General features: G+C 44.3%; 1 protein-coding gene across 2 annotated transcripts in view; it reads left to right on the top strand.

Annotated features, from left to right (window-relative positions):
• COL4A6 (collagen type IV alpha 6 chain) overlaps window positions 1-15,561 on the top strand; it is a 330,706-nt gene that overhangs the window by 282,582 nt on the left and 32,563 nt on the right. For both annotated transcript variants that reach the window (XM_074324271.1, XM_074324270.1), the window contains exons 14-22: window positions 6,038-6,097; window positions 7,150-7,194; window positions 7,677-7,730; window positions 8,985-9,054; window positions 10,779-10,886; window positions 11,832-11,981; window positions 12,894-12,998; window positions 14,720-14,880; window positions 15,366-15,545. In XM_074324271.1, the coding sequence (XP_074180372.1) occupies window positions 6,038-6,097; window positions 7,150-7,194; window positions 7,677-7,730; window positions 8,985-9,054; window positions 10,779-10,886; window positions 11,832-11,981; window positions 12,894-12,998; window positions 14,720-14,880; window positions 15,366-15,545 (933 nt within the window). The remainder of the gene's footprint in view (window positions 1-6,037; window positions 6,098-7,149; window positions 7,195-7,676; window positions 7,731-8,984; window positions 9,055-10,778; window positions 10,887-11,831; window positions 11,982-12,893; window positions 12,999-14,719; window positions 14,881-15,365; window positions 15,546-15,561) is intronic.

The following is a 15,561-nucleotide window of genomic DNA, read 5'->3' as shown; positions in this document are numbered from 1 at the left end:
AGAATGGCATAATGATACCCCTGTGTATCTATCACTCAGCATCAATAATTAGTAACTCATGACCAATCTGAAGCAAATAACAGACATATCATTTCATTATAAATACTTCAGTATTTCTGTGAGATAAGGGCTTTTAAAAAACATAGTGACAATGTCATCATCACTAACTAATTATTAGTAATTACTTAATATCTGTTAAGTCAAAATTCAGATTTATGATTGTCTCATAAACATAATTTTTATAATTGCCTTATTGGAATCAGAATCCAAACAAGACCCACATATTACATCTGGTTGATACGTTTCTTAAATCACAAGATGTGTTTTGAAAGAGGAGCTGACAGATTTTCACAGATTGGGTATAGGAGTAGGGAGGGAAATGAATGAATCAAAGATGACTGGACCGGCCCCTGCTTGCTGGCAAAGTGGGGATAGATGACTCTAGTGCTTCTCTACAGTTCTTTGAAACACTTTGCTTCTCTCCAAGTGGCCAGAAAACAGAATCAGCAGAGCCAGTGGCACAGGTTGCTTCTATGGTGATCCCTTTTACTCTGTAGAAACACAGGGGAACAGAGAATCATCTGTTCAATGCCCTTGGTTTTAATAAGCTCAGAATCTAATGAATCAGAAAGGAAGAGGACCCTGATGTTGGAGCTAGGACACCTGGATTTCAGAACGAGCTCCAGCTCTGGGAATTTTTGAAGTTTCTGAACCTCTCTGTATATCTGGAATATAGCAGTGGTCATATCTACTGTTTTGAGGCCCAGCTCTCAATGTACATGTTTCTTTACAAAGTATAAAGCTGTACTGTCAAATATAATAACCACCAGCCACAAATGGCTACCAATCCCTTGAAGTATGGCTAGTCTGAAAGAAGATGTGCTGTAAGTGTGAAATACACACCAGATTGTAAAAAGTATGAGGGGGAAAAAAATCTAAAATATCTCATTAACAATTTTATGTCAATGTTGAAATGACAATAGTTATGATATAGTGGGTTAAATAAAATGTTATTAAAATAATCTCAAATGTTTATTTTCCTTTTTAATGTGGCTATAACATAGTAGCTCACGTAATGTTTCTATTGGGCAGCACAGATATAAAGTACTTTGCAAGTGGGTTGAGGAAGATGGTTTGTACCTTCCTTTGTGAGCATTTCACATTGCTTCTAATTACCTCACATCATGCCAGTGAGGAAAGCAAGGTGGGTTGGGCTTATCTCCTTGTACTTGTGAGGAAACCATGGCCTGAATGGATGAAGAAGATTGTCCAAAATTACACAGCAAGTTATTATCAGAACTGAGACTGAAATTCAGCTTCCTTGAATGCTAGCTAATTCAGGGCTTTCCCCCATACCATACTGCCCCCTACAGTCCAGTTCATTCTTGTCAATACGGTGGTAGATTTTATGATCTCTGGCATTAGTGGGTTCACCGGCTCACGCACCCTTCTTCTCTCCCTCCCGCACTCCCTCCCATTCTCTTCCCAGTTCTACCTCAAAGGATTCCCCTTGCTGCAATTTCACCCCGCTTCCTTTTGTCCTGTAAAAGAAAGACAGATCGGCTGACAACAATGCCAGATGATAAATTGCAATACCGTTTGAAGCTCAGCATTTCCAGTGTTTCACAGTGAGGGCTGAAAAACAGAAGCCCCAGTAAAGACATCCAAGCTGGAAAAAAAATTTCCCTTTATATAGAACAGCACGTTTTCAGAGGGTGGGTGTGGGGACAGAGCCCCAGAGAGCAGTTTCCAGGCTCTCAGCCTCATATGGAGGGGTCCTGGCTCGGGTGGTAGATGGCCATCAGCTGTGGCTAGTTGGCCGTCAGCTGTAACCATTGAGACATTGGCCGCTAATATAACTGCTGTGGCTACGGAGGGAAGAAGAGCAGAGTCGAGAAGAGTGGAGGAGAGTTGTTGGTCGGTTGGCAGAAAAGCGGACAGCAGGTTGCACGTTGTGTGAACCCAGCCTCCAGTGAGACCACAGTGGTATGACTCCCCTACCTATGGCTCCGTGGGTGTTCCTTTTGGGCCTCACCATATCCTGTGTTCTTATGTGGGGAGCGGGAGTAGAGACCCCACAGGCCGTCCCGCACGACACCTGTGTTCTTGTGCAGGGAGCGGGAGCAGAGACACAGCATGACACCCAGCACGACAAATGGCGCAGCAAGCAGGGTCTCCCGCATGACAGTGGGAATCAAGAAACCAGAGTTCTCAGCCCACTTCGGCATAAATTTGATGTGCGACCCTGGCCAAGTCACGTAACTCCTTCACTACTAACATCTCTATCTGCTTAATGGGAACATTCCAAGATACCTTATGTGCCTTCTGACAGAAAAGTTGAGAGAAGAAAGGTGATAATGTGTTTCAGATACTCTGGGCTTTTCAGAGGAAACACATTTCTCAAAACCAAAGCCTTCACATCAGCTTTCAATTATCCACACTCACTGAGAAACAAGGCAATGCTGAGGATGAAAATCTCCAGGGAATTCAAAATGTTCCTTTTAACCATTTGTTGCCTTTTCATCTGAGCCTAAACCTTTGCAGGAGCTGCTGACAAGTGGCTAACCTGACAGATTTAGGCCTCACCTTCTTTCTCTTGCCCCCTCTGCAGTGATCAAACATCCCCGATTTTCTGGCTCAGTCCCAACTTCACACATTCACCCCATTATCCCTAGGAGCACACTCACACTTGTGGGCAACAGGTACTCTCATAGAGATTGTCAGAGAGAATCAATACCTGTGTGCCTTCTGTCTAAGGGACCAACAAACACAGGGTAAGGCAAAATGGAAGAGATGAGGGGAGAGAGAAGAGAAGAAACTGGCAAATCCTGAGGTACCTATTGAGTGGATCTGAGGCAGCTACTGGGCAGGTGGGGTTCTCCTTTGGTCGAGCACCAGGCTTTGCAGGCACTTCAGGTAGGTCCTTTGGAGGAGCAGCCCGCTTGCCAGACTTAGGCTGGGCCCTGAACCCTGGCGCCCTGCGGGGCAATAGCAGCAGTGTGACATGGCCAGAGTTGAGAAAGACTTCCTAACCTCTAAAGTTTCAAATCTCAAGTCACCCTTGCAGTGCCAAGTAGAACAGATTTCTGCGGTGTAGCTTCCAAAATATCACCACAAATCCCTCCCCACCTCCTCCCCCACGGCCTCACTCCCCTTTTCATGCTTCAGCCTCCCTCCTGACTGCCTCAGTTAGAGAAGCTGCCCTTGCTGTGGAGAGGGGTCTAGCCATGTCCATTGTCTTCACCGGGCCGGGCTGTGGGGAGCCGTTTGGGTTGGGGGACAAGCGTGAGCAGTGTGTGACAGTGTAGTGGCCTGCCTCTCAGAAGAGCGTGCCTCTGAGGACCCGTGGCCACAATGTCTCTTGCTCGAGAGTGGGGCCTGACACCCTCTGGTTGCAGCCTAGTGTTTGCAGCTTGCCTCTTTATTTTTCTCTTTTTCTTTTTCTTTTTCTTTCTTTCTTTCTTTCTTTCTTTCTTTCTTTCTTTCTTTCTTTCTTTCTTTCTTTCTTTCTTTCTTCCTTCCTTCCTTCCTTCCTTCCTTCCTTCCTTCCTTCCTTCCTTTCTTTCTTAATGATGTTTAATTTTTATTTATTTTTTATATTTAGTTTTTAATTATAGTTACCATACAATGTTATATTAGTTTCAGGTGCACAACATATGCTTAGATGTGTGTATACCTTACGAAGTGATCACAGCGCTATCTAGTACCCATTGTCACCATACAGAGTTATTACTACATTATTGACTATATTCCCTATGCCGTACTTTACATCCCCATGACTATTTTTATAACTCCGCTTATCTTTTTCTAGCACCACCTTCCTCACCCTGCCTCAGTGACTGTGTCATTCCCCCTTACTCCTGGCCAAGTGACTGAAGTTGAGTTATTTGCCAAGTCATTAATATCTTTGAACCAAAAATACCAGAAGACCAGGGCCCTGGGAAATGGGCTTGTAAACAGCCAAGCTAGTGCTCTGATGAGGCTTTCCTGGCCATGGGTAAGAAGGGAGCAGAGAGCACAGGACAGCTCATGACAAGGTCTATTTGTGACAGGGCCGGGTCCCAGGACATCTTGCGAGAACATCAGGGCCCTGTATGGTGCCTCCCTGTGCTAGGAGACAAGCCGAGCCCACAGCCCAATATCTTGCCAAGTTGTATTTCTTATTGGCTTTAACCCATACTCACAAATTACTGTCTTTAATGTTGTTGTTTTTTTCCTTTTTAACCTTTTTGTGCACTTATTTTTGTTCACATTGTAGCGCAAGTTCTCAGACCCTCTCTCTGAGAAAGCAAGAGTCCAGCGGCTCTTTCTGTTTTCTGAAGGGAGACAAGGCCCCTTTGTCTTTACAACTGTGGGAAGATAGGTGGGGGGCACGAGACAGTTCATGGACATTCTTTCCTTGACCCTTTGTAACAGTTTTGGTCTCTGGGTCATTATTCCATTTCATTCATCAACGATGTATTGGACCACCTTGTACGTGTTCAGCCTGCAGTGATGTGTCTTGATGGAGACAGGAGTGTGATATAGGCCTTCTGCTTACAAACTTTCACATATAACTCATCTTAGCGCTTTAAGAGTTTGGGGCAACATGGGCTGCCAGAGCTTCCATGGGCAGGCCAGGAAGGCTGCATGAAGTGTGTGACTTCAGAGGCCAATAGACACATTCCACCAGGTGGCAGCATGCCTTGGTTTCCGATTTGAGATACACAATGAAGATTTCAAATAACTTTGCATTCAGTTTCATCCACAGGCCTTTCAAACAGAAATCCTATTTGGCATGAGTTCTCAGCTACTTGACACACAGCTATAGATGTAAAGAAAAGCAAATAGAAACCAAAGCTTGCTTTGAATCAGACCCTTCACAGACAAATATTCTCCCCCAACAAAAAGACAATAAAACAACCAACATTAAAAACAAAAAACAAACAAAAAAAAACCTCTTTGGCCCTAGAAAGCCAAGGGCTATTCAAGCCAGTTTTCAGTGCCCATGGGAATGCTCTGGGTATATAAGAGGAAATAAAAACTGCAAATGGGATTGGAGCAGTGCTTTCACAGCAAGCTGAGCCAAGTCATACCAAGAGGACAACAGGTAATGTGCCACAGTGGCATGTAGCATCTATCACAAACTTACATGTAAGAAAGCTTCACTGCCTCCTTTACTCTCACAATAGACCTAAATGTTGTTTGCCAAAATCTATGTTCCAGAAAGTCAAAATTTAAACAATAACTACAAAATGGCCTCGATTCCGTTTGCTGTGAAAGACTTTATCCACTTAGGTAATGAACTCTTCTGTACCTCAGGGGCCCAGAATATGCTTGCCTTGGACCCAGAGGAGAGAAAACTCTTTCTCACTCACTCTGCTTTTTGGATTTTGGCTTCTTCATAGAGAATCCCAAAGTCATGTCCATGAGGGTTGTAAGTCATGAGGTCTGTAGGCTCTCACCTACTGTAAGCAGGGCAAGAGGGGTTGGAGACCATGTCACAGTCCCCTTTGGAATGCTCCTAGGGCCTGAAGGATTCTAGACCAAGATAGAAAAACTCCTTCCCACTGAGGATGATATTGCAGCCATCATATCTCCAAAGGGCAAAAGCTCCCTCCTCTAATAATGACCCTCAAGGATTAACACAATTCTCCATTTGTGGGTCAAAGAACCAAGCTCCTAGATGGTGGAAGGCAGCCCGTTCTTATGGAAAGGATGCTTAGCCCTTCTGAGTGTTAGTCTCCCCATATGCAAAGTCAATGAGGTCAGATATTTCATTATTTCTATGCTGTTAGTCCATGTTGCTATAACTACACGTAATAGTATTTGGGGGAGAAGATATTATTTCTGGAACCAAAAGGGAACCTTAAATGAATAGTCCAAATTATATTCAGGCCCTATGTACATCTCAGGAAGTGACAACAGACTCAGCATGGTAAGCCTCCCCAGTGGGACACTGGGGCTGGTTTGAAATTACCTACTTGCTTTGGATTGAGTTAGGAGACCTATGAGGAAATGAATGTTATATCTTATTGTTTCTTTTTCTTTCCTATAGGGATTTGGAACTGCTGGAGAAAAAGGAGAAAAGGGAATCCCTGGTCTGCCAGGACCTAGGGTAAGATCCTGAAATGTTGCTTGCCTGGGTCTGTTAAGTCACCTGGTTTATTTTATTCCCTGTTGGCATCTTTATGTTATGTAACATGATGGCCACTTAAGCCTCTCTTGTTTCTCTTCCTCCAACTTCTAGCTTGTCCCTAAGACTTCCTTCTCTCCACTTTGCCCCATTCCCTTGACTTAGTGGCTCCCTTGAATAAGAAGTGATGTACCCCTTACACTAGATGAGTCCTCAGCCTTTTTCTTTCCTTGTCTTCATGTATAATTATCTTTTGAGCTAAATAATTATGTGAGTGTTGTCTTACTTTCATTCCATTCTATCCTGAGGGAAGGTGGGCATTTCATGAATGGAAGAAAGAGGTCCAAGTGCAATCTTTGTGGAACAGAAACAAGCCTGGAAAGTTCTAGACCATAGTGATATTTGGAGTGAAAGTTTCCAATAATAATCTTACTTCAAGTGGAAAAAATTAACTGTTAGCCTCTCTGATCCCTAGCTTCAGACACCTGGCTGCTAGGCTGTAAGCAATTGGCTGACCTTAGCCTTAAAGAAGTAACATTTTAGAGAATTGTGTTTTTAGTTTGGTCATGAAGCTTGTTAAAGAGTCTTTTGAGTACTCAGAAATGTTCATCCATTTCCCTGCCATTTCTTTCTCTGCTTTTCCCAACTCTCTTGTCTTGAAAAACCCATAATCACCAACAAACAATTCATTTGGGGTGAGAGACTAGTGGCCCTTCCACGATCTATTTAAAAATCTCATGACTTGGAACTAATGCAGTCTAAGTGTAATACCACCCAGCCTGTCTACCAAATTCCACCTAGTACTTAAAATGTTTCCATTTATTTAGCTCTTTAAAAATGCTCTGTGTGGCTATTCAGCCTGATGGATTAGTGTTTAGAAAGAAGTCATTAAGCTAGGTCTAGGAACATTCTCTTACCTGATTTTAGGAGCCGCTAAATCCTGAATTCAGTTGGATAGCTTTGTTATGTAAGTCTAGTGGCTTTTTCTAGTGTGGGCTATTAATCTTTCTAAGATGCCTCTATTCTCTTTACAGGGTCCCATGGGTTCAGAAGGAGTCCCAGGCCCTCCAGGGAGTCAGGTATTTTGGTGAATATCATTAAAGCCTTGGTGTATAAAATCTGAATGAAAAGGTCCCATTGCTTTACTGATTATGGCCATCAGTCCAAAGGGAGACACTGTTTGTAATGCAAATTGTCTACCTCCCTTTGATTGGCATGATCTCAGCCACTCTCTTCTTCTGTTTGCAGCCAAGAAGATGAGTATCCAGTGTTAAGTCCGGCGCTATGCCATGCCATGCTATGACACAGCCACTCTTTAACATGTTATCAGGGCCTAGCAAGGCCATCCCGCTTGTATTCATCTCTAGCCTGTGGCCCTTGTACCTCCTAACATGCAAGTTGGTGACCTAGTGTGCCATATTGCCTTCTGAAACATTTTACAAATTCCAGAGTTGGGTTGAATCCACACATGCCCCCCAAGATCCCTGTGTCATTTCCCCGGGCCTAACCCAAAAACCAGCCCCTCTTAATGCTCTTAGTTGTAAATATGTTTCTTTCACAGGGCAAGAAGGGGTCCTCAGGTTTCCCTGGGCTTAATGGATTGCCAGGAATTAAGGTAATATTGTTGGGAGGTGAAAATCCAGGATCAAGAAGATGGAAGGGTGAAGAATCACCATAGGTGTTGTTTAGTCCATTTGAGCTACTATAACAAAACATTGCAGACTGATGGCTTATAAACAACAGAAATTTATTGCTCACAGTTTTGGAGATTGAACGTCTGAGATGAGGGTGCCAGTATGGTTGGGTTCTGGTGAAGGCCCTCTTCCAGCTTGCCAACTGCTTGCTTCTTGCTGTGTCCTTACTTGGTGGAAAGGGCGAGCTAGCTCTCTCAGTCTTCTTTTATTAGGGCACTGATCCCAATCGTGGGGGCTCTGCCCTCATGACCCAGTCAACTCCCAAAGACCCTACCTCCTAATACCATCACCTTGGGCATTAGGTTTTCAACATGAATTGGGGGGGCGGCACAAACATTCAGACCATAACAAATGCCTGTCTATGAGATGAAGATTTTTTGTTTTTTGTTTTTTTAATATTTTGACATTTTAAATGTCACTCTTTTCACATGAAATGTATGCATCCTACTTTGAACACACAAAGCTGATGAACATTCTTTAGATATCACTTGATCAGTGGTAGACTAAAGGGGTGGGCTGTGGGAACAAATCTATCCCTACAAGGAGGAATATTTTATTATTGACATTACTTAGAATTGCCAACTTTTCAGTTTCATTACTGTTCTTAAATTCTCTACAAACAATGCATCCCCTTATTGCCTGCACCTGGGGCAGATAACTCCCACTACCCCACCCTGGATATGCCACCAAATCTGATTTTGGTAACTGAGTCCCTCTTTTGGGTGAATTATGACTCTTTTGACTTCTCTGCCTGGCATCATCCACTAACAAAGGCAGTGACAGTAGCAGAGTCCCAGGCCTGCTGAGAGTAGGAAGAAAGTTAAAACTCTGCTCCCCCCTTAGCACCTCCTGGGTGCAACCATGTTGTCTATTCCTGTGATATGTTTCTCAGGCCGAAAAGTACATTGTCCTGGAGTCAGGTTGCAAAATAAAATTGGGATCCCTTGTCCTTGACAGGTTTGCAATTGAGTGTCAGGCCTTTGGTCTGCCTTGCGTTGCTTTCATCTTAAATTAATAGGACTTTGAAATTAACCTATGGACTAGTTGGCCCTGGAAATCAGGGGTTATAAAAAGGAGGAATCTTTCATTTTTCTGGGGAATGGCTTTGAGGACACATAGATCTTGGGTAATGGGGTCACGGAAATGTTTATGTTTAATGTATTTAATCTTTGCAGGGCGAAAAAGGTGGCATTGGTCTGCCAGGCACAGATGTTTTCCTTGATACAGATGGTGCTGTGATCTCAGGTGCAACTTTTCTTTGATTTGAGTGGAGAAGAAAAGACAGGGAGTTAAATTCTATATCCTCTGTAATTGTTAAAAGAATGCTTTGTCAGCCACTGGATTACTGCTGAACCCAACATTCCAAGGGCCCCTCATGGGTCCTGAACTTGGGGAATGAAGCTAACCTCTTGGGGAAAGAAACCACAGCCTGCACTCCATTTTTTATTGGGTCCACCAAGACTACGATTTGGCTTGGCCTGGGCCTGAATTTGCTAAAAATGTTTTCTCTAGTGATGCTTAGGGAAGGATTGATATCCTCCCCAGATAGGCTGACTTCAGCCCGATATTATGGGACACGAGGGTCTCATCTACACAATCCCATGCATGCTGGAGCTTAACAATTTCACTGGAATTGGAAAAGTAACTTTTGCTAGGGGAGCAAGTGGTTGACAGCCCTCAGCAGTATGACATTTTGAATTTGTCTTCATCTCTCCTTGTTTTGGTTACTGTGTGTGCCCAACTCTTCCCGTTGCCTTCTCCAAAGATCCAGATGCCCACTGTTCCCAGCTACTTCTTGCTTGACAAAAGGCTTCTACTATAGTGCCTCCTCCACCTGGGTCTTACAAATTACAGTGGTATCTCGGTTTTCGAACATCTCCATTGACGAATATTTTGGTTAATGAATGCCGTAAACCCGGAAGTAAATGCTTCGGTTTTCTAACACGACTCAGATCCTGAGGCCTAGCTGTCGGCTGTTTTCGAACATTTCAAAACTCGTGGATTACATTAGAAAAGCAAGTTACCACTGTATCTCTCTCCTCTCATCCTCTCAGGCCCATGCCCTGTCTGGCAAACTCATTAAAGCAGAGATGTTAATGGTTGACAGTGGCTTTCTGTGTTCCACTCCCAGGTTTCAGAAACCTATGTGTGTATAACATGAACAGTAGACTTTAACACCTTAACCAAAATGAGGCATTACAACAGATTTACTAGTAGGAGTAGAAGACACTACCTAGTACTTACCAGAACTTATCATGGAAGGCAAGCCCTGGTGAACACTAGTGGAGTTTGGAGCCTTAGTTCAAGTAAGCCCACCATCACGTGAGGCCATTAGCATCTGAGAGACCTATGAAGGGCAACAAAGGCACTTTTTAAATATATATATATATATATATATATATATATATACACACACATATATATATATATATATATATACACACACATATATATATATATATAGTTTAGCTTTTACATTTTAAATCTATATGACATTTTGAATTAATGTTCTTTTTCCCCTTTCTTCCGCCTACCCACCCCCAACTCTGGTTCAAGCCGTTGTTTCTCAGTCTAGTTGTGTACAACACAGCTCCCTGGCCCATGTTGGTATTATGAGCCTTGCTCTCCCGCCAGCTGAGGCAGTGGGTCCCGGGTTGGCAGTCAGCTTCTCACAGCAGCCCACGGCAGCTCTCTTTGGCCCTCCGCTGCTCACAGCAGCCCAGCTCCAGGGAGAGCTGTTGTTCACAATCTTAGCTGTAGAGGGCGCAGCTCACTGGCCCATTTGGAAATCGAACTGACGACTTCGGCGTTAGGAGCACAGCGCTCCAACCACCTGAACCACCGGGCCAGCCCAACAAAGGCACTTTTAACTGAAGACATCTTCTTGTAACTCTTCTTAAGCATTTTGTGGCATTTGTGGACCTCCTCTGGGTTTGCTTACTGCTTTTTTTTTTTCATTGCAATGTCAGGTTATCCTGGAGACCCTGGTATGCCAGGCCTTCCAGGACTTAAAGGTGATGAAGGCATCCAGGGCCTGCCTGGCTCTTCTGGCACACCTGGCTTACCAGCTTTACCAGGTAAAACAAACTAACTCACCTCCTGCACAAATCAGTCCCCTCTACACTCTGGTGCCCAGCATCTCCTTCTATACCTCTGTGTCTGGTACATACCTAGCCAAAGTCAAAGGAAAGGTTGACTGTAGTCAGGGAGCTCACCACTGCCAGCCCAAGGCTAATGTATATGAGGAGAGGGTCTGAGTGGCAAGCTTTCCTTTGGCCTCAATAATGTACCATAGCTAAACAGGCAATCCCAGACTCATTGAGGTTTGCAGCAGTGAGAGGGGCCTGGGTTGGACTTCCAGAGCCCTGTCACTCTTCTGAGGATGTGCCATCCCAGTTGATGTTTTCCAATAGGGGACAACAAAAGCCCAGAGGAAAGTTTGTACCCAAACCCGTACTCTGTGTATAACTCAGGCATTAAATGGCCCCATCATCCTATCGATGGTACCCTTATAACAGCCATTGTAGAGGAATACCCATATGTCATTCTATAGTAGTAAAAATAGAAAAGACATATCAGAGTCTGGGAGGCAGTGATGTCCCAAATAGAAAACCTCAGACATTACTTTTAAAGGTATCAACTTCTAAATTCCTTAGAGATTCCTCTGTAAAGATACTTGTGCTTTTAAACCAGCTACTTAGAAGAGGTACAGCTGATCCCAGCAGCAAATTGGACAAAATCGAGAAGTGGGAGGCTAGAGACCCAGGTTTCTCTCTCAGGTTTGCCATGAAGAAGCTCTGTGCCCTTGACTAAGTTTTCTCATGTCTTTGGGCCTTAATTTCCTAAGAGTTTAGGTTAGGTGATTCCTAAAGACCCTCCTAACTCTGATGTAAGAGAAGGGTAAATGCTTTCCCAAATTCTTCCCTTGGAGGTAGTTTCCAACCTATGCCACTGAGTGGAATACCCCTGAAGAGTAAGTAGGGTGACATGATTAGCATTTTTGTGTGGGCTTATCTTTCCAGGTGTGCCAGGTACCTTAGGTCCCCAGGGAGTTCCAGGACTGAAAGGAGACAAAGGAAACCCAGGTCATACCACAATTGGGGCAGCTGGCCTTCCTGGTAAAGACGGTTTGCCAGGCCTACCTGGCCTACCAGGCCTACCTGGCCCACCTGGTAAGTTGTTCATTTCTCTCTTTGGTCTTGAGACTCAGGTGTGATCCAGACTGCAGAACAGTCATGATTTTTGAGGGAAAGCGAATTTCACAGATGAAACAGCTAAGACAGGACACGTGATAACTACAGAGGGGCAGTGATGAAGGCCCCATCCTCTCTGAGTCAGAGTCCTGCCTCTACAGTTTAGCAACCATAGCAGTCACAATGCTCATCAAGAAACAAGCAAGCTAGGGCCATTTCAATGACCAAACACTACATGATGCCTTCTGACCTTTGTACTCATTTCACTCCATGCTTCACTGTTCTCAGCCCCTAAGCCTCTGATCTTGCAGCTCCTAAAGAAGAAGTGTTGGCTCTTTCAAGTCTTCCCTGGTCCTCAGGGGTGGGCTGAGAGCCTGAGAACTGGGCAGCCAGGCATGGATCCTCAAGGTGGCTGCTAAAAGCCTCCACAGGGCTTATTCTCTGTAGATCTTCTTGAGTATGGGATTCTAGATTCTAAGTGGAAGACTGGAAATATGCTTAGCATGTTTCTTTGTAACCTAAATCCCATGACCACTGCACTTTGCCTCCATGTCCTTTTTTGTCCAAGAGGACTCTCTGGGACAGACATTGGGATTGCTGAGTTACTGAAGCTGCCTTGGTCATTCCTATGTCCCCAGTGTCTGGTCCAATGCCTAGAACATGGTAGACATTCTGTAAGTAGTAATAGAGTGAATCGAGCCAACAGAGGATGAACTTGTTCAAGACTTCAAGACCCTGTCTTGGATTTTTTTTTTTTTGGTGGGGGGTGTGGTCTCTGCTCTGGTTGTTGAGCCTTGAGAACCGAGGCTTTGGTGACTTAGCTGCTGTGCTGGGTCAAATGAGCCCAGGCTCACATAAGGAGCCAATGTTTTATGTTTCTTTTTTCTGAAGATCCAGCATTTGAGACAGGAACCCTACAGAACACACAGCCAGGGTTCCCTGGTCTCCAAGGAGAACGAGGTCAAAAAGGAAACCAAGGCATCAAAGGAATAAAAGGTGATTTTGTCCCTTTGGGTTTTTTGTTCCCCAAACTCCCTGGGGAAGGCTTTCTGGGGAATGAGCAAACCAACAACTTTAGGAACTTGAAAAAAAGCAATCTTGGATCTTGACTGGGGATTTGATTGCAGGATTATTGGAAGTGTTATATTTAGGGCTCTAAGACTAAGGTTGGCAATTGAGGTCACAAAGGACAAAGTAGCTTACAGGCTACTCTTCCCACCCTCTCCACCAGCAGAAGCTATGCCAGCAGCCCACAGTGTTAACTAACACATGATTCAACCCCTCTGTTTGCAAATCAAAGGGCGGAAGTTACTTATTATTACCTTCAGCTTGAATGAAAGGGCTCTGAGCCAGTCCAGATCTGGCGCTCTGAAAAAGCCAACTGGCTCCAGGAAAACAACTTCAGGCCCCACTGAAGGACTGATTGATGACTCTGGCCTTCAGCTGTACTGTTCTCTCCGTCTTCTTGCTGCTTTTGGATCATTCCTCCATTTCATACTCTGAGAGGAAGATGCTAAAGCTCAAATAAATCAATTCAATATAGTTGCAGGCCAGGCAGGGTGGAGGAAGAGGTGAAACTACTGGCTGAAGAAAGGTTTGGGGATGCCCTAGTGATTTCAGGTACCTGAAGTCGCTCCTCTTCTCTCAAGTAATTCACAGCTCTCCTCAAACTCCTCTCTTTTCTCAGTGTCCTGTTATAAAATGTCACTACCTAAGTATAGGAGCCAGTTCAGAAGGTTTTGAAAGCTTTATCTCTACTATTCACATCCAAGAAAGACTATTTGGGGCAAAGGACATTAAGTTGCAAGTCTTGACTTAGGATAGTAACCTTATCCCTTCCCTGACTCGCTACAGAGCTAGTGTACTTCTTGATACCATTCTCACTCCTTAAAGAGGGACAACTCTAATGCTTCCCCTTCTATGTTCCCATGGGGCCAGAAGATTTTCTCTAACAGTGATAGTCTTAAGCTTCACTATACATGAGAATGACCTAAGGAAGATTACTAAAAATTAAATTATCGTGTCTGGCCTCCTGAGAGTCTGATTCACTTGACCTGAGGTGAGGCCCAGCAAACTTCCTTATAAAGAAGCATCACAGGTGACTCGTGCAGAAGGTCTATGGATCACACTTGAGAAATGCTAATTTAGAGAACAGACTGTTCTCTCAGTGTTTTAGGCATTATCACTTTTCTTAAAGTAAGAAGAGACCCTTCAGGATCTAATGGGAACTCAGTCACCTATGTTGGTCCAAATTCTCATTTTCCAGACTGTAAGCAAGGGAAGTATAGGTGGCTGGGGTCCCGTGCTAGTGTAGTGACTCCTTGATACCTCTTCAGGTGCTTTGCTGAAGATCCTATCATCAGTTTATTTGGCATTTGTCTCTGTGTACAAAAGACAGGGGGAAAGACATTTTGGTGAAGAAAACCTTTGAGTGTCTTGGATTCCAGAGTGTCATTTAGTTAGCATAGGTCAGTGGTTCTCAATGCTGGCTGTACATTAGACTCACTGATGGCTGGTCCCCATCCCAACTAATGAAATCCAAATCACTAGCACAGACGTGCTTTGATGGAGAGTGAACCTAGTTCATTTGAGTCTGTTCACAAGACTTTTGATTGCCTGCATGGAGTTGTTTAAGTCACAAATTACCACTGTCAGGTCTTCCTTCTTTTTGGAAAGATGGCCCACTTTGTTTAACGTTGTCTTTTATTTTCCCCCAGGGGACTTGGGTTTCTGTGCTTGTGATGGTGGTGTCTCCAACACTGGATCACCTGGGGTGCCAGGCCTGCCTGGGCCACTAGGTCGCATAGGCCTTCCAGGCCTTAAAGGGACCAGAGGAGATCCAGGCTCTGGGGGCGCACAGGGACCATCAGGGGCTCCAGTAAGTCTGGCCAATCTTTGGCCCTGAAGGTACAATGGGAGTTTTCAAGTGCCCCTCACTCCTTGCCACTTTCCCAAGACGCATAAAAGAAAAATGGGATAAAACAAAGCTTCAGGTTTCTGATCTGTAATATGAAGAAGTGGGACTAGATGATCTCTAAAGTCCCTTTCTGCCTTAACCTACCTATGTTCCCTCCCTCCCTCTCTTAATCCCTCCCTTCTTTCCAGAAAATAATTTGCCTGGCACCGTGCTGGGCCCTGAAGATAAAACTGGAATTAAGACAAGGTTACCATCCTCAAAGATTTCAAAATTTAGAAAGGGTAGCAAAATAAATGGACAATTATAATCCAAGATAATGACATAATCAAGTGTGTAGAACAGTGCCAAAATGTACCCAAGGACCTGCTTTAGGTCAGACTTATGCTAGGTGCCAGAATTCTATGCAATCTGCATCTCCTGATCATTCCCGTTTGTCTTTTTGTCAGGGTTTATTTGGGCCTCAAGGTCCTACAGGTCCCAAAGGAGAGAAAGGGGAATCAACCCTCGGTACAAGATCAGGGATGCCAGGAGAGCAGGGTGATCCTGGTCCCCAGGGGCTCCCGGGTGAGACAGGAGCACCAGGCAAGGATGGAATACCAGGTTTACCAGGTCTGCCAGGACTTCTGGTAAGTTGATCGTTCC

This window comes from Rhinolophus sinicus, chromosome X, assembly GCF_036562045.2.
Source record: "Rhinolophus sinicus isolate RSC01 chromosome X, ASM3656204v1, whole genome shotgun sequence".
Taxonomy (NCBI): Eukaryota; Metazoa; Chordata; class Mammalia; order Chiroptera; family Rhinolophidae; genus Rhinolophus; species Rhinolophus sinicus.
The sequence above is the reverse complement of the archived record's forward strand: the minus strand, read 5'-3'. Positions and strand labels throughout refer to the sequence as shown.